This window comes from Nyctereutes procyonoides, unplaced genomic scaffold (genome assembly GCF_905146905.1).
Source record: "Nyctereutes procyonoides isolate TBG_1078 unplaced genomic scaffold, NYPRO_anot_genome, whole genome shotgun sequence".
Taxonomy (NCBI): Eukaryota; Metazoa; Chordata; class Mammalia; order Carnivora; family Canidae; genus Nyctereutes; species Nyctereutes procyonoides.
This window is the reverse complement of record NW_026575142.1, coordinates 55,179,783-55,203,071: the sequence shown is the minus strand read 5'-3', so window position 1 is coordinate 55,203,071 and position 23,289 is coordinate 55,179,783. Positions and strand designations below refer to the sequence as shown.

The 23,289-nt window shown below is 42.8% G+C and overlaps 1 protein-coding gene across 2 annotated transcripts in view; it reads left to right on the top strand.

The window, feature by feature from the left end:
* FGF12 (fibroblast growth factor 12) overlaps positions 1 to 23,289 on the top strand; it is a 544,450-nt gene that overhangs the window by 282,227 nt on the left and 238,934 nt on the right. The window contains exon 1 of one of the 2 annotated variants that reach the window (XM_055308561.1): positions 7,841 to 8,876. The exons of the other annotated variant lie outside the window; for it this stretch is intronic. Within the exon in view, the coding sequence (XP_055164536.1) occupies positions 8,678 to 8,876 (199 nt within the window). The 5' untranslated portion in view covers positions 7,841 to 8,677. Of the gene's footprint in view, positions 1 to 7,840; positions 8,877 to 23,289 lie in introns of those variants that run through there. 2 annotated transcript variants of the gene reach the window in all.

The following is a 23,289-nucleotide window of genomic DNA, read 5'->3' as shown; positions in this document are numbered from 1 at the left end:
CTGGAACTTAGGACTAGAAATGACCTCACTGGTCACCTTGTCCAAAATCCCATTTGATCCCTTGATAGTTTTCCCTAACCAGTTTGTGTATTTCAGTGATTTCCAAAAGAGCCATACTCAATACCAAATACCTATGAGCACAGGACCAGTGTGATCTTTCAGTGTTATTTTAACAGCACCCAGTGGACAAATATATGAATTTGCTACAATTTTAATAGTACAGTTTGAGTGTCAGTCATGTGCTGGGTGCTGTAAGAGACTGCTATTTCAACAAAATCTAGTCCCTGAAAATTTGGGATCTAAATTTAGAAATTAGAGCAACTAGGAATGGTCCATAGAGAAAGATGCTCAGTAAAGATGGCTGACAGCATGGGTGTTAGGACTGTCAAGACCTTTTAAGGTCATTTTGATCATATCCTGAGATTTTAAAAATTGACTACTTATTTTATCTGATGTCTGTGGTGTTTCTTTTCCTTATTGTTATATTCCTTCTCTTATGTGAGAGTGATTGTGTGTGTGTATGTGAGTGAGAGACACACAGTGAGAGAGAGAGACAGAGACAGAGACACAGTGAGAGAGACAGAGAGACAGATAGGTTGAAAGAGAGATTGAGAGAAAGAGATCAGAACTAAGACTATAGACCTAAATATTGGGGATTGGTGTTGCTAAGGGCAGAAATCTAGGTAATGTTCCCTCTCAGGCAATCAGATTTTAACAGATGGATTGAATTTAGGCAGACAACTTTAAAGGGTTTTGCTAAAGCAAAATGATCAACTTGGAGATAATAAGACTACCCCTGAGTTAGCTGAGTTTGTTTTTTGATGTAAGAATAAATGCTTCATTTTTTACTTTAAAATGGATAGATAAGTGGGTTAATTAATTAATTTCATTGATTAATTTACTCAAGAATTTATTGAGCACATGCTACATACTTAATGCTATTTTAGGTACTGGAGTTAGAAAATAAACAAAATCAGTAATCTCCCTGTCCTTATGGGTTTATAATCTCATGAGGATCTTCCAGCTACATTTCCCTTCTAGAAGGAAGAGGTATCTCTGGATCAGTGACAGTGGAAATTAGAAAGGGGCTAAAATGATAGTGAGTCAGTGAAGAAAGACTTTCTAACGTCCTCAATCCAGCTGGGAAGGAAAATAACCAAGTGCCAACCATGAGGTTCAAGCCAAACTAATGTCTACTTTTTTAGGAACAAAAATGGAAGAAATGGAAATTTGTCGTCTTATAAATTTCTCTAATTCCTTTTTTTTTAGGATTTTATTTATTTGACAGAGAATGAGAGAGAGAGCACACGCAGGTGGAGAGGTGGGCGGAGGGAGAGAGAGAAGCAGACTCCCCACTGAGCTGGGAGCCCAATGTGGAGCTCTATACCAGGACCCTGGGATTATGACCTGAGCAGAAGGCAGATGCTTAACCTACTGAGCTGCCCAGGCACCCATTTAATCCCTATTTTGACTTAGTTTCCCTATAGTATTCTTATGAAGCTCAACTTGAATTACTGATCAAAAGAGGAGGACACAGTCTCAGAATCAGAGGGCATCCTCTCATGGCCAAGGGTGGGAAAGTTGCCCCCTTACCTTAGCTCTGTGGCCCAGAGAGAAGTACAAGCTGCAGAAGATTTGGGACACTTGGGTCCCTTCCCTTCCAATATTGAGTGATCTCTTCAAGCTCAGTTTACCAAATGTGAAGCCCTGTTAGTGAGTACTAGAGGTTAGTGAATGAAAAGACATTCAACATTCCCTTTTTTTTTTTTCTGTGATTTTAGGGCTTGAGAGACCTTGAGATCAAAAGGCCTGGATTAAACTCCTAGATAGATCCTCACTCATCTGTTGTGTGACATTGGGGGATGTCATCGCTTATTGGAGTCTTAGTTTGTCAGTAAAATTGGGTTACTATTGTTCCTTTAACTTTCTTCTCAAGGTTGTTGGGAGTCTCACTGAGCTAATACACGGACGATGATTTCTTTCCTTTTTTTGGGGGGGGGGGAGATGATTTCTAAGCATTAGAAAGCTATATAAATGCAAGTGACATTTGCTTTCTTATTTTATTAGTTTTATTGCATGATTATAATTGTGTATGATAGCATGTTTTTATTGACATACAGTGTTACACAGAATAAAAGGGACGCTCTGGAAATGAATTTTGTGGGTTACACCTGAACTCTACTAATTCTTAAGTGGGTGACCTTGATTAAGCAACTGAACCTCTTTGTGACCCACTTTCTTCATTTATAAAATGAGGATAATGACAGAACCTACCTCATAGGGTTGTTATAAGGATTCAATGTGTCCATAATTACAGTGCAGTTAGAGCTGCAGGGTGCTTAGCATTGGCTCCCATCAGTTGTACCTTATATTTCTTATCAAAACAGAAATTTTTTGAAACATTGATAATTTCTCTACTTGGGCAATAAGGACACCACCCCTGATGTATGTCAGAGAGAATTAAATCTATTGTCTTTCCTATTTTGAGAAATGATCAAAACCAAACACATAACATGTAAAAATGCAGTTATTGAACTATTGGATAAAGGTCCACAAAGAAATGTGTTGTGTAAAGGAATTCACAGATTATTAGAAAGTTAATTGTTTATATTGCTTTTGCCAACCTATTTTCACTGACAATCTGGCAGAGAAAAGCAAAAATAAAAGGAAGTGCCACTCCTGCATGAGATAAAATTCATGGAGTAAAGGTCTTCTTCTGCCTGTCAAGCTTGCTGTGTCAGAGCCCAATGAGCTCATGTTCGCCAAGCTTTGAGTCAGGGTCCTAATCTCAGAGAAGGATGATATATGAGCAGAACTGCACTCCTTTGTGTTCCTAACAGGCAAGGACATTGACAATATTCCACTAATGAAAATTTTGTTTGCCATTACAATGTCAAGGTTAATCATTCATTTCAAGTAGATCCATCCTTCATTAAATACATCACGTCCAGGAGTGAATGATGATGTGTATGAATCACAAGGTATGTTTTCCTGTTTTGGGAAGTCTGGGTTTTACGACAGGACTTGATTTAAATATATATATATATATATATATTTTTTTTTAATTTTCTTTCTTTATTCATGAGAGACGCAGAGAGAGAGAGAGGCAGAGACACAGGCAGAGGGAGAAGCAGGCTCCACGCAGGGAGCCCCAAGCGGGACTCGATCCGGGGACCCCAGGACCACACCCTGGGCCGAAGGCAGGTGCTAAACCGCTGAGCCACCCAGGGATCCCCTTAAATGGATATTTTAATGACAGCATGCTCATTCTAATACTTAATGTTATTATCACATCTTCTTTGAGGCTTGCAACAGCTCAGTTAGATAGGTACTGCTGGTGTCGTGATCGCTGACCTGTTTTGCAAATGTGGTTTAGACAGACTGGATAACTTGTCCAGTAGCATACAGCTAGTGGGTGATTAAGAGTTAAGTAAGTTCCTGATGACATGTACTGTAAGTTCATTGAGGGCAGGAAGATTTTAGTGGGTGTATAGAGTTCTCCTTGATAACCAAAGTAGAGCCTTGTATGTACCCTGTGCTTGATTCAAGGTTTCAAGTGACAGTGACCCTAAGAGTTTGATGGTGAAAGTTAGAAGGCTTGGCATGTGTGTAAGGGAAAGACTATTTAACGTTCTGTGTTTTTCGCTTTTAAAATATGGACATGATTAAGACTGTCCATGCTTTATTTGCTTGAGTCGAGGTCAGAAATAGAAACACAACTCCGTAAGTATCCTTTCAGTGTGTATCTGACAACTTTCTCCAAAGTAATTAAAACTGCTTCCAACCATGATGCCTTCAAAATTGTGAAGGTAAGAGTTTCAAGTTGGTCAAAGAAAGACATCATAAACATCAAGGTATTGTTATCTCTGAGATATTGCCCTTTAAAAATTGTTTTACCTAAGTCATCAGTAGGCTGATTTAATCTCATTCCTGATGCCCAAACGCGGAGATGCTGAAATGCCCGTGTAACTGTGGAGGAAGATTCCTGACATTTGGTGGCCCAGGTTATGAATTTCTGGATAACAAAAAGCTGACTTAACGTTTAGAAGCTACTTTGCTTCTAAACTAAACAGTTGTGTGCAGAGATCCTAGATAACTTCTCAGAGGTCCTGAGACTTACCTCTTCTTCTCGTTGAGGAAATGGAGTAAATAAAGTAAAGGATGCTGAGGAGGACTGCCAGGGCTCAGCAGCCAAAGGAGCACTCTGACAACAGCTTCAGAGGTGCAAGAAGAAGATAGTCTTTGTTGTCTAATCGAATGGAAAACACCACATTCTTGTAATAGAGATCTAAAGACAGGAATAGTGTCACTCTCAGAAAGCTCCCATTTGTTGTTTTTATTTTGTTCCTTAAACGCCTGACTTGATGCTGGCATGTCAAGACCAAGAGGAGAACTTCAAACAAGTGTTGTCTGATTTTTCATCTCCTGCCCCATCACCCTCTTCTATCTTGTGCCACCACATTGGTTTCCTTCTGCATCAAACTATGTTCATTTTGCATAAACCTGCAGAAAAAAAAAAAGACCCAACACATGCAAAGATTAGATAACACACATTCTCTTCCCAGGCTTTTCTTTTTGGGGGAGTGGGAACCACAGGATTACAATTCTGTGGAAGTGCTAGATTTGGAGAGGCTGAGTTAATTTCTTCCTCCTAGTATTATCTACATTGTGTGTGTTTGTGTGTGTGTGTGTGTGTGTGTATGAGTGTGAATAAAACTCTCAAGCTTTGACACATGAAAAACTTGTTAAAAACTCAAATTCCTGGCCTCCACTACTCAGAGACTTATGCTTCATGTTCTGAGAAACCATTGGGAATCTGCATTTAAAAAAAGCATCTCAGAAGAGTATCATGCATTTTCTTAAAAAAAAATAAAAACAAACAGTCATCATCTCTTGCACTCATTTGGCATTTTCCAGTTTTCAAAATGCTTGCACATACATATTCAGTTCTGTGAGGTAGATGGGAATGATTATGCCCATTTTGAGGATAAGATACTCCAAGTTTAGCATTGATTTCCTCAGGGCCTCACCACACACCCCTCGCTTGCCCATTTCCCTGTATTCCTCACCTTAGCTGACCTTTTCCTTTTGGGGTGTTGAGCTGCAAGAGGCCAGGGGCCCCCAAAGCCAGCCAGTACTGTCTGTGCCTGCCTTCCTCGACAATGAGGCAAGTTTCTTCTGGTAGCCAAGGAAGGAAAATGATTTTATCTGTGAAATGTGAACACTTCCCTAATTGACAATGTTATCAATTGATTCCTTGCCCTATTGGGATGCATTTTTGAAAATGTATTCAGCTTTACTTTGGGAGGAGTGTGTATGTGCGTGTGTTTGTCTTTTTTACCTGTCTTGTTCTATATAGTTAGAATCCCAAGTTCACCGTCCTTACTGAGTCACATTGCACTGCCGAAGGGGATTGTGTCGTGTGGACAATTGGGATTCACTCCTCTCCGGAGCCTTGCTTATTCCATGCTCCTCCTAGCTGTCCACCCCATAAACCCTCCATCTGCTTCTGTTATGTCCAGCATCAGCACCAAATATCCAGGCCCCCAGACACCCTAGGCTTGTTTGACACAGCGCTCCCTGTAATCAGCCTCAGAGGCCTCAATCCTTCTCATTGCCTAAGTGAATTTCTGCTAGATTTGTGCCCACATCCAGAGAGTTCTGGGACCTCTCCTCCGGGTCCCCTATCCAGTAGCTTCCTGGGCCTGCACGGTCCATGCCCTCTATTCGGATGTCTCGAACATATGCTCGTTTCTGTTGGAAATCATCCACTTAATCTTCTAGCACTACCCTTTATGCTTAGTGGAGAGACGAGGCGCAGGATTAGGGATATCTGAAGACAAGTTGAAGAGAGATTTTTAAATACAACGAAGAGCCAGGTCCAGACCTTAGCAGGAATGGAAGGTGATTATCCCTTTCCCTTTCCAAGATCTTTCATGCTGCATTTCAACTTGGGTGACAGAATCTTCTCTGCTGAGTTTTCTGTAACACCTGCCCTCACAAGCATCCTGGAGACCTGGACTGCACTCCAAGGCCGGTTGTTGACTGCCCTTGCCCACAGTCACCCCGTCACCCCTCCTGCATTCTCCTCTCTGTGCGGGGTGCTCACTCAGATCCCTCATTTTAAGGAGAGAGGACCTGCTTTGCAGCTTTCTGGACAGAACCAAGAAAACTGGGTTTCAGGGATGCGGAAGCACTTTATCCTGTTACAAAATGAGCTGGAGGTGGGGCTCGACGTTAGGGCCCGAAAGGCCATTGTTACTTTCTCCAGGGTCCACTGCCTTCCTTCCTAAACCGAGAATTCTGCGTGCGCCAGCTTCAGGGAGAGAGGGTGGACGCTGTCCCTCAGCTCCTCCCCCCTCCTAGCCCCCCTCTTTGTGCACTCGGGGGCCTTTAACCGGCCGGTGCTTGTGTTTTCTCTTGGGGGAGGGACGGGACGCCACAGACCCGAGCTGCAGTTCCTTCACTCTGCCTCTGAGAATTTCTCATCCAAACCTCAATCACGTAGGATTGCGTAGAGAGGAGAGAAGGGGAGAGACACAAGACGGAGAAGGGGGAGAGGGGTGACGGCAGGGAGGGAGGAGAAGAGAGTCTGGGAGCCGAGGGCGCCTGGGAGGGAGGAGGACCCGAGCGCCCGCGCCTCCCTGCGCGCCGGGAGCCCGACCCCCGGCCGGCCCGGCCCCCCGGGCGCTGCCCAGCCCTCGGGCGGAGGGGAGCCGCGCCAGCGCTGCTCGGGCGGCCGCCGGCTGCCGTCCCCCGTGCGTGTCCGCGGCCGCCGTCCCCGCCTGGAGTTCCCAGCGGAGCGAGCCGGCTGCGCGGCGGCGGGGGCGCCCCAGCCTCTGCCCATGAATGGGACTCCGCCCTGAGCGCCCCCTCCGGGGCCTGGGGAGGCGGCGGCGCTGAGCGGCCACCCGCGCGCCAAGTTGGGCGAGTTGGCGGCGGCCCCGGGGGGCGCGCGGCGCAGCCCCCCGCCGTCGCCCGGGACGGCCTCGGGGGCCCCGCCTGCGCTCCCGGCGCCGGACCGCGGTGGGCAGCCCCGGCCCGGAGCCGGAGCCGGAGCCGGAGCCGCAGCCGCAGCCGCCTGGAGCCGCCGTCGCCCGCAGCCAGCCCCCGCCCCTCCCGAGCCGCCGCGCCGGGGGTTCGCCGCGCGCCGCTGCCTTCCGTCCTCGGCCGGGATGGGCTGCGCGGGGGCCGGGGGTCGGCCTCGCGGGCGGCGGCTGAGCCGCAGCTGACCTGCCGCCTGCCAGCTGCGCACCCGCGGGCCGCGCGCGCGCCTGGGGGGCCCGGGCAGCGCGGCGATGACCTGATCCCGAGCCCGCCAGGGCGCCCCCTCCTTCCCCGTTCCCTCGCTTCCCTCGGAGCCTGTGCGGAGACCGGCTCGGTGCGGCGGCCCCGGGCGGACCACGGCGGGGAGCTCCAGTTAAGGCGTGTGGGCGCCGAGCTGGAGAGGACACCTTCGGCATCGCTGCCTTTTGAGGGGGCTTATTTAAACTACTGAGTCATTCCAGATTTAGGATTCCCTAAATAATCACCAACTGTGCCCGTCTTGTGCCAGAAAGCGAGCCGAAAGAGCAAGAGCGCCCGCTCTTGGGACCCCGCGCATCCCCGGCGCTCGCCTCCCGCGGGCTTCTCCCCGAGGGGTGCTTCGGCCCTCGAGGATCTCCCTCCCTCGGTCCGTCCGTCCCTCGCTCCCTCCACCCCTCCCTCCCTCCCTCCCTCCCTCCCTCCCTCCCTCCCTCCACCCCTCCCTCCCTCCCTCCTTCCCCGGCCCTCCTTCCCTCCCCCTCCCCTCGCCTCCCGCTCTCTTCGCTGCGCGGCCGGCGGGGAGGCGCGCGCACCGCAGCTGGAAACAGCTGCCCGCGCCCCGCGCCCCGCGCCCGCTCCCCGCGCCCCGCGCCCGCGCCCCTACCCGGACTCCGGCTCGCCGCTCCCACTTCGCGCCTCTCGGAATTGCAGAACTCCGGCGGCCGGGCCCTGGAGAACCGCAGCCGGCGCGATGCGTTCCGTAGACCTCACCCAGCCGGGACGGACCTCCTAACCTCCAGAACTGCGGGCCGCAGGGAGTTAGATTGCTGCCTTCCTCTCCTTCCCTCTGGCTGGCGGTTGGTGGCTTGTTTTCCAAAGGAACGTTTTGTTCACTTTTTAGCATTTTCTACCGGGGGGCACGCTACCCGCCTCGGCCCGGACTCTGCTTTGCAAACGGGTTTTATATGTCTGTATGTGTGGATGCACTTCGGACACCTTGCCACGCTTGCGCCTCCCCAGCGGGGGCACGGCTCGTTGTTTCTGGACATCCTTCCGACCCTTCCACTCGGGACTCTGAACGCAGTGTGACCAAAGTCCCCCCCCCGCCCGCCCCTTGGACGCGGATCGCCGGGGGAGGGTGCAAGTTTGGGGCGCAGGAGTCTAGTTAACTGGAAGGCCTGGGAGCGCCCCGCCCCGCTGCCAGCGGTCGGGGAAGTTTACATCTGGATTTTCACACGTTTTGTCGCCACTGCCCAGACTCTGACTAACCTTGTGGGCGTCGGGTTTTCGGCACCGCAGGCTCCTCAAACCTTAGCACTGCCTCCCCGCGCCTGCCCCGGCCCTCCAGGCCGCCGAGGTCCGGCCCTCGCCCCGGCGGAGCGCGGACCCGAGGGCGCAGGGGAGCCGGGCCTGGGGCCCGCGCTGAGCAGCTATGGCTGCGGCGATAGCCAGCTCCTTGATCCGCCAGAAGCGGCAGGCGAGGGAGTCCAACAGCGACCGGGTGTCGGCCTCCAAGCGCCGCTCCAGCCCCAGCAAAGACGGGCGCTCCCTGTGCGAGAGGCACGTCCTCGGGGTGTTCAGCAAAGTGCGCTTCTGCAGCGGCCGCAAGAGGCCGGTGAGGCGGAGACCAGGTCAGTAGCAGCCCGGGCGGTGGGCTCCCCGGAGCGCACGCCCCTCTCCCCTTTTGCAGAGCGCCCGGGGCACCCGCCCGAGGGAACCGGGGTCCCCCCTGGGGCCCCCCTTCTCCCCTCATTTCCGGACGTCTCTCTTTCAATCACCCTCGGGCAGTTGGTAGCTTCTAGTCCCACATTCAGGAAAACACTTCATTATCTTGATGAACCCTGGGCTTGACTAGGATGAGGGCTACCTGGCTAGATGCTCCTGGTCCCATAAAGCCTGTAGGATCCTTGAGGGCGGCGGCCGGCTCCTTCCTAACCCCTTTCTCTGTTTCCCGTCCGTCAGTCCGTCCATCCATCCATCCATCCATCCATCCATCCATCCATCCAGTGCGCATACTGCCTGCTGAAGACCCAAATATGAACAAACGTTATCTCCCCTGACGTTTAGCATAGTTCTGGACAATGACACTGAGTAGACACCAGATGAGCCTAATTTTTTTTTTTTTCGTTTTCTAACTCTTCCTCCAGCAACACCTGATATTGCATCTTTCAGAGGTTCCAGGGGGTTCTCACCTCCCCACTTTCCCACATGCCCCTTTACTTCCTTGTCCACAGACCTCTTTTTCCTGTTCTTTTCCTCCAGCACTCTCTTGGTTTCCCAGGGTTCTGGTCATGAACTTTTCTGCCCTATTGCTCCCATCCTTTCCACACTCGCACTTTCTTTTGGGACATTAAGGAAAAGACATGGTATCTGCAGTTGGGCCTAAGGGAGTGTGAAAAAAAAAAAACAACTTTAGATTTCACAGAGATTTTCTTGTTCGAGCCTTTCTGAAGTTCTCTTCTTTGTCCCTCAACTCACATGGTTGGTCCTCAGTGTGATCTTTATTTACAAAGTGGAAAGTGGATACCTTTCCAAGTACTTATTCCCAGCTCAAACCAGGCCAGCTTGAGAGGATGAAAGCAGACTTGCCCAGATTTGTGCTTCCACCAGGCTTCATTGATCCTCAGGGTGTGGCCTGCCGGATCACTTGCAATTTGCAGATACCTTCCCCTTGGTGTGGTCAACCGAAAGGAAATATGGCCCGGATAGAAAGCTTGCTCTGTGATCAGTTGACTGGTTTCGGTTAGCATCTTTGCAACTCTGACTGTAATGTTCTCCTGGGTTCCAGAAATGAAACATGGGCTAGGGTCATTGGGGTGAGGAAAGCATTAGGAAAGTGTGGCCGGGTGAGGCTCAGAATTAGTTTAGAAATTTAGTGTTAAGTCTTAAGAAGAAGACATCTCATTTTCATTTTTCCCGTGGGTTTTCATGACATGATTCCCTCCAAAGTGGACCCTTTCTCTTATTCTGTGATGTCGATCAAAATAGTACATTTCAGGAGTAAACAGTGAGATGGTGATCCCAAGGCGAGAGCTACTAAAATCTCTGTTGATTTACATACAATTAATATGGCCTATTAATTTCATAAGGTGAAACTTTCTATGAAAACTGGAGTTCTGTATTTATAGAGTATAATAATTCATGTGGGGGCAAATAAAATCCCTTGTACTGTTGTGCAGGGACCATTTGGGAGTCATCTTCTCTGAGGGCTCGTGTGGCCTACAAGGAATTTCAAGGCTCTGAATTCAGTGTAACTTTTCTCATATTTCAGTCTTTGAAGTACGTTCTTGTACTCTAGTTGGGATGATTAAGTGATGTTTTTGAATAGAGCCTGCCCAGCCTCCTCACTTCTAAACCAGGCAATAAAAATGATTGGGTGACTTACCTGATCCTTGTGGAAGATGATTCGGAGATGAACAATTTGCATGGCTTAATTTTACATGGGGACATTGCTTCCTGTGGCTCTTTCCTTAGCATCTCATTAGAAAATAGAATTTGAGGGAATTGCTGAGTTTATTGTTTTCTAAAGTGTTTATTTAATCCGCTCCCCTTTTCCATTTCCGTAGTGTACGTCTTGGCAGAGAGGATCCTGGCTGGTGACTTATTTTATTTAGCTAACGTCTCACAATAATAATCTGGCTGAGCGATCACAGGCCCTGTTAAGACATGCCCAGCACAAGGCCAACATGTACACCATGGCCTGCAGTTTGGACTGAAGCTTAGCTTAGAAGAATCGGAGTGTGGGGTGCGGAAAAAGATTTGGAAAGATGTTAGCGTGCTATTATCGCTACTAACAAAGCCAAATAATTAGTCTGTTGATTTGCTGTCAGCAACCATGATTCACATAGCATGGGATGAACCTATTTATAGAGAGGTAGCACCTTCCACATCTCAATTCCAGAGAGAATTCTTTAGCTGGATTGGGAGGAAGTTGCTAAACACCAAAAAGAAAAGCTATTTGAGGGAATTTGTTTTGTAAGCATTTGATGTTACCTTCACTTAACATTTGAGTTATTCTTGAAATCACTTCTCCTCCTAAGCCATTCCCTTATGAACTGAGTCACAAGTCGTAATAAAGTGGGGAAATGGAATACGTGGTCCTAATAAAGAATTTCCACTCTGAAATTCCGTCATTGAGACACATGTTCCATTGACCAGACTTTCTAAGGGAATGGAGCTGAGGCAGTGAAACTAAGTCAGATGTTGGATGGGAGAGGACACAGTTGTTTTTCTGATTTCACGGGTAACATCTTAAGTGTCGCTCTGCTTCTTATCTTAGTTCACTAAGTTCTGATGCGTATAAGGTTGAAACTTTGTCAACACAGTGGGAGTATGGAAATTACACGGTAAAGGGTTCAGACTTTTAAAATCATGATATTGTACGATTGAAACCTGAGAGGTGACAGTGCAGGATCTCATAGCATGCAATTCCAGTGCCGTGGTGCACACCAGAAGCTTTAATAATGCCGTCCCAGGAGCACAGTGTGACGGCTTATCCTGGGATGGTGCAGCGGACTCCTTACTTATGATGAGGAATCCTAGAATCAGAGCAAGTTGGTAATTTATAGAAGATTATGTAGCTAGATTGGGGCAAAATTAGGACTAGAACTAGATCCATTTGACTTGTCTTGCTGGTGCTCTTCATAACACAACACTGGAAAAAGTAGTATAAAAAAGCTGGGTGTCTCGTATTAACGGATAGAAATAATTTTTGTAGATTTTGCATTTATTTTTACCATTAGGGATTGCTGCTGCTGCCATCGCCACTCTTGTTGTGGTTATTATTATTTTGTAATTAGAACAGGGATAGTGCACAGTACAGGAGGTAACTGGTAGGAGGTGGTATAGGCTAAGTCAGGCAGCTAGGGTGCTAAGATGACCATCCCATAGCTAGCATGCATTATAGCAATAACTCGAATAGTGAAGACATACAGATAGCATAGCAATAGTTAGTCCCTTAGGCACTGTATGGATTGCAGCTCTTTGGAAATGAGATTTTGGAGACCTTGAACTGGCAAGTTGGCTGAAGTCATCAAACCAAAAAAAGTCTGTAGAACATTTCTGTTTGTACCTTGTGATAAAGAAGAGAGCATGCTTGTATTATTATTTGGGTTATTATTTATGTGTGGAATACCTGTATGGGCCAGGTCTGCTAAAAATTTTGCTAAAATGTTGACGCCACTTAATTTGCTGCATCTGGGCTCTTAGCATGTCCACGCGAATTACATAGCTCATTCATTTCCAACATTGGTTCCACTTTTGTATAGAAACACCTGTACAAACAGTTGACTCCAAAAGCATTTCTGTTTTGACTCAAAAGTTACTGCACGTAATGGATAACATTCATAATCAAGAAAGGGGAAACTGTTTGTCAACTCTCTGAATGTTGGAGAGACTAGGGACCTTGGAGGTCATCCAGTATCACTCATTCATTTTTCAAATGAGAGTGCTCTGGAAGGCATAGAGTGACAAGATAAGCCTAAATCTATGTAGTTTAAGTGATTTTTAAATTTTTATTACTTTTCTATATCATTTTAATTCCTTCCCTTAAACCAGATCATTAAAAAAATCAGCAATCAGGAAAAATTCCTAGTCAAAAAAACATTAGATATTTTTCATGACTTAAGTATTAGGTTTTCTAGGCCCTTCTCTTTTAAAAATGATGCAGTACATTTACGCTGAGTGGGTAAAATAAATCAAATAAGTAAGTATAAATGTTACTAAATTTCATTGCTTTTCATTTGTCTTTTTTTTCTGAGTCCTTATTTCTGCTGTTATAAAAATTGTGTTGTTAAAAATATTTCAGTATCCTTCCAACTTGTTTTGGTAGATGTATAGAATTTAACAGCACAATCATTCAACATTTTACTGTCAAAGACATTCTTTTATATAGATGAAGAAAACATTACAGAATATAGAAACTTCAACAAGAAAATTGATGAAAAAGGGAAATAATGCTTAATCATGGGATTTATGGAACATAAATTAGATTTTTATAGATTAAAATACTTTCTGGTCAATATATAGATCAAGATATGACAGATGATACTTTACATTTATAGGAAGGACTCTTACTGTATTTTCTTTTTTAAAAGTCTGACTCATGTCTCAACTACAAAATCGGCCTAATTAAATGATATTTGGCTTGATGTGTGTTAAAAAAATAAAAAAAAAAACAAGCTTTTCTCTTCAGAAACCCACCCTACAGTTTAAACTGATATTTTGAGTGTGCGTGTGTGTATTTGTTTTAATCTTATTTTCTCTACAGCAGTGCATTCTCATCAACAAATTAAGTTTCCACTGTAAGAACATTATAAAATAGCAGGTACTGTGATCTCTTGATTTCTTTCATCCCACAGAGATCTCATCAAGCCATAACTCAGGATTAAGTCTTTAAAGTTTTAATGAAGTCGATATTCTTGAACAGAATTAGAAAAACAATTTGTAGGAAATGAGGCAGTCTCTGTATTTGAGGAAGCAATAGAAATATTTTGGAAGATCTTTAAAAACTAAAGCTTTGGCTCATAAGTTATATGTAGAAAAAAAGTGCTGGCCTTACTAGCATATTGCCACATTGCTTCTGTTCTTGGTGAAAGCATCTTTATGCATGGACACTACAGTGTGGATTTGGTTTGGGGAATTTGTTAATAGTGATTACTTCTTTCTCTTCTCTTCTTTGAGTGCTCCATCAAAATGTGTTTGCTATTGACTTTTCCTCCCAGAATTACTATAGCTTTTATGAAGACTCTCAAAGGCAGCCTCATTAGACAGAGGGGACCCAGCTAATTTACTACATTTTGGATTCTATCTAATGGCCTACCCATCAAATTATAGAGTTTTAGTTGTCTAAAGAAAGACGCACCATATCCAAAGGGCTCTCATTCCACGGCTACCTTCTAAGCGTCTGTGAAAAGGAGGAGCCTTAGATACAAAATGTCTATAAATTAATCACATATATATAATGATAACTTTTAATAATAACAATTAACTTGACTATATATGACTTTAGGATTTACAGAGTTTCTTCAGAGCTTTTATCCCTTTTGTTCTTTATAGAAATCCACTTTATAACCAACCACTCTATGGTTAGTCCCATCTTTGTAATAAGAAAACTGTGCTTCAAAGTGGCAGAGAGACTTGTCGGGGTTCCTGTAGTCAGAAAGTGGCTACATGACCACCCCCCCCCAGATCCTCACACTGCAGGTCTCTGTCTTTATCTTTACTACCTTGAGCTAAGAAGGCTGAATGTGAATAACTCAGTTTGATCGAGGATGGGAAACTCTTGGGTGAATCAGATGAAGAGTTCAAGGAAATGTGGAGTGTGACGACAAGATTTGCTTTGCTCTTTGCTCTGTGTGTGATCTAGTGCCCCCAGGGAGGATCTCTAGTGAAGGGGGGCCTGAAGTAGAAAGACTGGTGGCTGGGCTATTATGTACTGGTCCCAGGCTCCTGGTTGGGCTGTCCCTCCCTGCATGCCAGGAGCCTCAGAGATGTCAAGAGGTGTCTCTTGGGGCACCTAAGGCCTCGCTGCCAGGAGACTTGGGTCCAGAGGAGCAGGCTTTCTTGACTGTAAGCATAAACAATTGCTTCAGATGTTTATAAATGTAAAGAGGTTAATACCAAGGTCAGGAGAACTCGGTAGGATTTAGTCTGCCTGTTTTGTCTTTACTTGTCTTTTTAGTCACTGTTTAAGTGATGATGTAACAGAGTGATTAAGTACATGGACTTTGGTGTGGGATCTGAACTCAAATTCTGGCTATTCTGGATACGTTATTTGTAAGAACTTTAGGCAGCTTTCTTAATATCTAACCTTGGTTTCCTGATTTGAAAAATGAAGGTATTGTCTCTAGCATTCGGTTAGGAAACATTTCTCTGAGTCATTTGAGCTGAATTCTAAAGAATAGGGCAGACAGAGAGGGATGGAAGGATGTTCAAGGCAGAATAGAACAACTTTGGTGAAGATCGAGGTGAGAGGGAATTGAAGTGTAGATTGAATAATAAGAACAAGGGGTACAGGTAATATTGGAAAACATAGCAAAGGCAGAGTTGTGAGGGATTTTATATTTTAATCTAGGATCCATAAGAGTCAGAAATAGGGGCTGATATAATGTGATCTGCATAGTTAAATGAGTAGTCTGGCTTTGGAGAGGAGAACGGATTGCAGGAGAGCCAGAGAGGAAGCTAAAGAATCATAAGGAGGCTAAGGCATAAGTCGGGGCCAGCAGATCTCAATGTGTGGTGCAAAGGCCCTGGGAGCTCCTTGAAAACCTTTTAGTGGGTCCGCATGGTCGAAACTATTTTCATAATAACATTTCCTAATACTGATTATTTACTTTTGTCATTCATCTTGTCATAAGTGTCCAGTGGAGTTTTCCAGAGATTACATAATATATCCATCATCATCTGGAATGGCTATTAAAATTTTCCTCCCTTTTCAACCACGTGTCTGTGTGAGGCCAGGTTATCTTTATATATTTCAACCACAATTACATATTGCAAGAGACTAAATGCAGAAACACATTTAGGAATCCAGGTGATTTCTATTAATCCAGGCATTAACAAGATTTGCAAGCATATAAACTACTTCTTCAAATTTTTTTCTTTTGGAAATTGTAGTTACATTTTATTTAAACATACTATATTATTAATATTTAATGAGCTTATTGTTATTTTTAATAAATAAATATTTGAACATTCTTGTAGGTTCTAAACATTGTAAACATAAAGAAAGAACATAAAGGGACATAAGCCACATAAAAAGAAGCTTTTGGGGGGGTACTCAGTAATTTTTAGGAGTGTAAAAGGGTCCTGAGACCAACAAGATTGAGAACCACTAGTCTAGGCTATAGATTATGTTGACCTGAAACCTTCTAGCAGTCGCGCTGACCTGACAAGGGGAGTGGGAGATAGAACCAGCAGAGCCTGATAATAGGTAGATCTGAATCAAGAGCAAATGAGGTGTCTGGATGATTCCTAGCTAAACAATTCAGTAGTGAGTGGTAGCTTTGCTGAGATGGAGGGGAGCTAGGAGAGAAGCAGGATTGATATGCATTGAATAATGCCATTCCCAAACTACAAAGCACTATAGAATGCTAAGGTGAAAATCTGAGTCATGTTATCATTTATTGTTTAATAATTTTACACTATGGTGAAGATCACGGTTACCCATCTGTAAAAGCCTATCTACTTTATTCTTTAATTGTCAAGGAAATGTTTTAGAATACTCACCCACCACCATTGATCTAGAGCTACTACCTTGCAAGGGTAATCCTATAAGCAAAATGCATTTTAGGCAGAGAAAAATATTGAAGAGATTAGAAAGCCTTAGTAATCTTTCTAGTCTTTAGCAATTAAAACAAAATGTTTGGTATCTAATGGGCTTTCAAAGGCCTTTAACCTGGTTCAGTCCTGAATATGTCCTCAATGTGGCTTTCATAAGTGTGGCACCTAGGTGGATTTCACATGTGAATTTAAGCTAAGTTCTTTAGTCTTTGCATCATCAAGTGAGCCTGAAAGTAGTCTTTGTAGTCTTCCTTATTTTATCTGCCCCAATGTTAGTCATTTGATTAGTTTGTGGTATTTATACATTCCCTGGCTCCCTGCTTCTAATCATACTGTTGTTAATGTCTCTTAATTGGAGTTTAAGTGTTTACAGTCTTTTTAAATGACTTCTCAGGGGTCAGTAGAGAGAGCCCTATGCCCTAAGACCAAACTCAGTTTTCTAGAGAAGAATGATATGAGACAAATAGGATCTGTCTGTAGTCTACTCAAAAGGTGTGAGAGCTCAGAGCTTAAATGGGCCAGCATTTCTCAACATCACTGCAAAATGAAATGACCTGTGAGATTTTTAAAATGTACTAATACTGTACACCCAGAAAATCTGACTTACTGTGTCTTCTCTGGGGCCCAGACATCACTCATCAGTTTTGTTTGCTTGTTTTTAACCTCCTAGGTGATTCTGAAGTGCAGCCAGGGATGAGAACCACCAACTGTTCCAGTCCTATTGTTTCATATCTCATGGCCCTAAAACAAAAAGGGCCATAAGATATTTTATTCATTAATACCTTTAGGAACATATTTATAATCTCTAGAAACTGTGTACACTAAATCATAATGATGATCCTTTCTTTTTGCTTGTCATTGAATCTGTCAAGTATTAAATAGCATCCAAAGTCTGAGCCACAGAATGTGGTCTGTTTGTGATGAGCATATGAGTTCCTAAAGATGGGAGCTGGGCCCTGGTCCTCACTGGTTCTCAGTGCCTAGCATCCTGTTTTTGTCACTGGAATTTCTTAGTTGCTGGTAAAGAAGTAATTGACATACCGACTCATCGAATCTTACCTTTATAGCAAACCCCAGAGGAAGAGGGGTTCTCCTTAGTATCTCCTGTTGTCACAAAATATTGCTGAGGTCTAGCCAGCCTGGCTGGGACTCCTCAGGTTTACAAGTCTGGGAAGTATGTTTCAACTCAGGTTTGTTTCAACTCAGGTTTGTTTTTCCTAGTCTATTTTTCCCCCCACTCTGCCAGCACTGGAAATGGACCCATTTCTTCCCTTCTCTTCTTTTTTTTTAATTTTTATTTTTAAGTAATCTGTACACCCAATGTGGGGCTCAAACTCCCAACCCTGAGATCAAGAGTTGCATGTTCCACCTACTGAGCCAGCCAGGCACCCCTGGACCTGTTTCTTTCTTTGAAAAAAACAAGGAAACTCTATGAAAGGACATCTAAGGGCCTTTTTAGCTTGCAAGGTCATTGCATAGCTCCCCTCCCTGCAGGAGAAACAGTCATGACTGGGGACATGACACTCCTCTGTTCTCTGCTTTTTACTTACACAGGAATTATACAAACTTTTCCTAATGTCGCTGTTTAGGATGTTCCTAACTGCATCCCATGGTTTAATAACCTGTAATGTGCTATTAAACGTATCTGATTCTAAGGTATTGGTCTTGATTTCTTTTGACCCCAGTTTGGGCCCATTCTGTTATTTCAGGGATTAGGAATTAAATCCGGTGTGCTGCAGTGTTGAAGATTTTTTTTAAACCTTAGGCCAAAACAGAAATTGAAATGAAGTATGAAAGATTCAAGAGAGAAAAAACTGTGAGCTTGTATAAGTTATTATGAAAAGAAAAAAAATAAAAATTTCTGGAAGATTCTTTTGTTACTACTGGTGACTTAAATGTTTTATTTTAATTTTGAGCATTCAAAAGATGACCCAGATTACCTTCATAGTGCCCTAGAATCAGATAATACTCCTCAAATAATTAAGAACCAGGGGCAAAATTTAAGTAAGTACCAAAAGTAGAGATCCATATTCAAATTACCTGGTTAGAATAAGTGTTAGATTCTGTTTTTAGACAAATAACTCTAGCCGAGCTGTCTATATAATATCCATCCCGTATGTGATATCCTGTTAAGGAGGAGAGTTTAAGAAAGGACAGCCATCCAGAGTCACATAAAGAAGTCGGAACAGAAAACGTTAGTTGGTGTCTGAGTAATTAATAAAAAATGGTGGAAAATAAGGAGGATCTCAAATTTCAAGTTTCCTGCTATGGAGAGAGTTAAAGCTAGGTTGTCATGTTTTACTGTTTCAAGGAGGACTGCAATGGAATTTTGCAATGAGAGTGTAGATACAAGGTGAAGGGTGAGTGGCATATGAGATGATGATAGCCCAGAATTCTGGGAAAGGAAGTCAAGTTGATAGGAACCCAGGCTTCCTCTGTAGTTCTTTCCTCATGGAGTATCCCTTAGGGAGACTGAAGATTTGTTTTCTCTTCAGAACAGTGGACAGGGTACCTGTTTGCCTCCTTGCGGACCCTGTCTCCCTATTAGGCCCCAGGGCCATTATCCTTTGTAGCTTTTGCTCAGGAAAGTAGTTAGCAGCATGTTGGCTGGGGTATCTTCACGTTTTGCAGCTCCGGTATCTTGAGAGGTCTGACTCCTCCTCTCTCTCCACCAGTAGACCATGAGGAAAGCAGCGCCAAGAAGGAAACTTACTTCAAAATCATGCTTTTCCCAGTTTTCCCACATAGTGTCCTTCTTTGAGATTCCTGAACTGCATTTTCCGGTTTACAACATGGATTCTTGAGTTCGAGTTTCATTTGGTTATGGTTCTGCTAATTGGACTACCATATTGGTTGGGAACCTGAAGATAGAGATTCCTTGGCCCACTTCTTATTTTCACCTAAACCATAGTACTGCCCACTCTCTTTCTTATGCTGAGCAGACACATTCATCTTCTTTCCATGGAGCTGACAGATATACCTGCAAGGGCTGGAGAGCAGCAAAGTGCATGTACCTTGGTTCATTATTTGAATCCAAGAAATGCCTCAAATTCTGATAAAAATTCTTGTTAGAATTCGTACTTTGTTAGGTACTTTGTCTCATGCCATTAAACAAATGCATTTGAGAATGAGTATCTGTGACGTCTGCCTTGGGAGGGAAGTGTCTACCTAATGGAGTATACAACTGATACAACAGTAATCAGGCTCTTGATAGGTTTGATTTGGAAAACATCAGAGCTAATTATAATCACCCACCTTACAGAGGAGTGAACTAAAACTCCAAAGGGGTAAGTCAGGTCATACAACTACGAAGGGCAGTGAGGACTGAAACTCAGCATACGCCTATGTCTTACTGTCTCCAGGGGTACATTGTCAATACTGGTAGAAAGATCTATCCACCTGTTTTTTTTTTTTTTTGTCTTGAGCAATTTAAACGTGGGTGGTTGGTTTTAAATATTGAGTTATATTGCCAGATACCTTCCCGCTATCTGTTTGTCATGGCCTTGGGCCCAGGATTCAGCAATATGAGGAAGACCCTGTTCTTTTCCTTTAGGGCAATATATAATTAAGATTTGTTAACTCTGGCTAGATTTGTATTACTGTGTTCCAAGTGGTTTTGTTGTGTTCTTTTGGATGGTTTTTCCTTTAATGTCTATATTTCAAGAAAAATGACAATAATTCCTTACTTAAAAAAATTAGCCACAATCTGTCTTTTAAAAATGCTGTGTGGGTTCAAAGCCTGGCTGAAGGCATGCTGTTTTACTTATATAATGCCAACATGAATAAGCTGGACAATCAGGGCTATTTCTTCATCTCCCCTCACACGGTGTTCTGGTCAACTCCACAGTGTTGTTGACATTCATGGGATAGTTGCCACATCTATCCATTTAAGTTCCTTTTGTTTATAGTTGTCGTTTTCTCTTTTTTTCCACAAGGGATGACATTAACTTCTACGCGTATCTTTGACTTACCCCCACATGGCCCCTCATTTATCTACTTTGCTACACTGTCTGCTATTTGAAACCCAGCTCAACTCTCATCTCTTCTGCTAGATCTTCTGAGATCCTCTTGGGTGGAATGAATCACTGCCTGCCCCAGGCTTCATTTCACTTTGTACCTGTATTGTTGTCTATAGTTCAGTCTGTCTTGTCTTGTAATTACTGTATAAGTACCTGTCTCTCCCTTTGGAATCGGAGTTGCTGTAGGAAAAAGGCAATGCTCTCTCCATAGTAGGTGGTCAGAAATAACTCATCAAAACAGACTGAATTCCATTGGTGACTAATGTGCTCATGGCATCAATAGTAATCAGGCTTCAGCAGAATTTCTGCACAAATGTGAAAATGCTGAGCAAGAAAATGAATTCGTATTTTAGGGTACTATCACTTTCCTTTGATTTGATATTAAAATGAAAAAAATATCATCAATCCATTTTTATTTGATATAAAGCATTAGATAAATATGAAGAATCTCATGTCTTCCCTTTCTCTACAACCCAAATCCCAGTTGCCTCTCCTGTTTCACTAAGTATATACTTTTCTCCATTTTCTTCACCAGCAGGGTAACCACGTATAAAGGGTGAAGTTTCAATGGGAATGCTAACAGAGGGAGCATCTTTATATTACTTTATATCTCTGACCCAGACACTGAGGGGAAGTGGATGTGTAGCCTGGTTTTGGTTTTTTAATGTTAGGTTAATGAAGAATAACCTTTGTCATTGATTTCAAATTCAGTCATGTCTGGTCCTTACATTTACAGTTGAGAACAACAAATCATTTTAGTGTTAAATACCCTTGAGGAAACCTATTCACTCTGGTTTCACTTTCCTTGGTGAAACCCTAAGTGATGGGGGAATACAGTATTGACTGAGTCTAATGGAAAAGCTTTTTTCTGTCAACTCTTTATTACTTCATTGGCTTTTATTTCCTCTCCTCTTTCTTTTAAAGCTATTGATAGCAGCATTAAGTAAGTCTTCTGTGTATGCTACAATTCTTGCTATTTATTCTTTTGCTTGGTTTGAAACACAGGCTCTTACTTAAGAAGATAAGAGAAAAACAGATATTCAATCCAGTCTAAGGTAACATAGAGTTATAGAAATAACATTGGCCTTGGAGTCAGAGTCTTTTGGACCTGGGGGAATCTTTTTTCTTCCCTTCAGCTTAATTTCCTCATTTTTGGAAAAAGAAGACTTACCCTAGATGGTTTCTGAGATCCCTTTAAGTTTTATTGTTCTCGATGTATGTTTCTGATGTTAATACTTACAGGGACAGTTGGTTAGGTTCTAAGATTCTAAGATATCTGTGTATCAGATATAAGAAAATAGCTTAATGATACATTGGATATGAAATTGTGGAAGATTTGGCATTCTATTAAATGGAATAGCAAAAAAATGAACAAACATATTTTGTTTAACTGTCCTCTTATTTGTTCTTAGACCCATTAATTTAATTGAATACAAATTGACTGTATTTTTAAATTTTCCTTTATTATTTTAGTTTTTAGTAATTCATTAGACATTCAAGATAGACTATTACATAAGCTTGGACTTCAGCATTGAAGGAATCTAATAAGATGGTGGAAACATAATTTGTTCCAATGGAAAATACATTTACTTATTTACTAGTGCAGCTTTAAAGAGAAGATAACAATACAAAATAGTCAGGAAAAGGAACTATGATATTGAGTGAAAATTGAAGACTTATTTCTGAATAAGCTAATGTGAAACATCATATTTCACAACGATTGTAAATTAAGCAGTGGAAATATGGTAAAGTGTAGGATGCCATAAGAATTAGAATGTCAGTAGAGAAGGAAGTTATGCCTTAATTATCAAGTTTTTGTATTTCCCAGACTTTGGAGTACGTCTTTTTGATACATTTTATACTGAGACTTCATCAATTAAGGAAGGAAGAAACCAACATTTAGTAACTATCAGGTTTGACATACTCTTAGCAATCATCACATTTGTATTATGGACAGTTGGTGAAATTTAATTGTGCTCATTAGTGGTAAAACTGTAAGATGTAGAAACAAAGGGTATGATTAAAATATTGCCTAAAATGAGAGTTTAGAGTTTCTGTGAGTTTCATTTAGGTATATCACCCATCATATGTTCTCATAGGTATTATTGGTATTTGACCTTTTTCTTCTTTAGTTTTTTTCCATTTCTTTATCTGTGCAGTATGGTTGCAATAAGAGTAAATTCAGTTTTATCTTTTGAACCATTGATCATGTTACTTAACCAAAAATAAGTTGGCCTGTTCCTTCATTTAATGTCTAACAGAAAGTCAACTTTAACCCTTCCGTGAGAAGTGATCTTTTTGTTTCTAAAGAGAATGTTGTAACAATCAGTACAGTCTACCTGACAGTGTTTACCAAATGTGAAGAGTCTTTAGAGAAACAATTTGGAGGCCTCTTATGGGACTATTTCTCTCTATATAAATATGAATTGAGATCGAAAGTAAGTTCTATTGAATTACTGGCTGGTTTATTATTTGATTATAACACAGGGCTAATAAAGTCATTTCTTGAGTTTATTCTTATATGGAACATGGTTATTAACCTATTTTACACTAAAAGACAAAACCTAGCATAGTGCTTGACAACAAATAAAATATATTTGTTGAATGAATAATCTTATGAATGACATAGACCTAACAAAACCAGTGAAGGCAGTTAATTTACTGGTAATGACAAGGGTAAATGCAAATTATTTCTCATGGTGGAGAAGGAGAGGAGGGAGTACTCAGTGATGCTTGATGAACA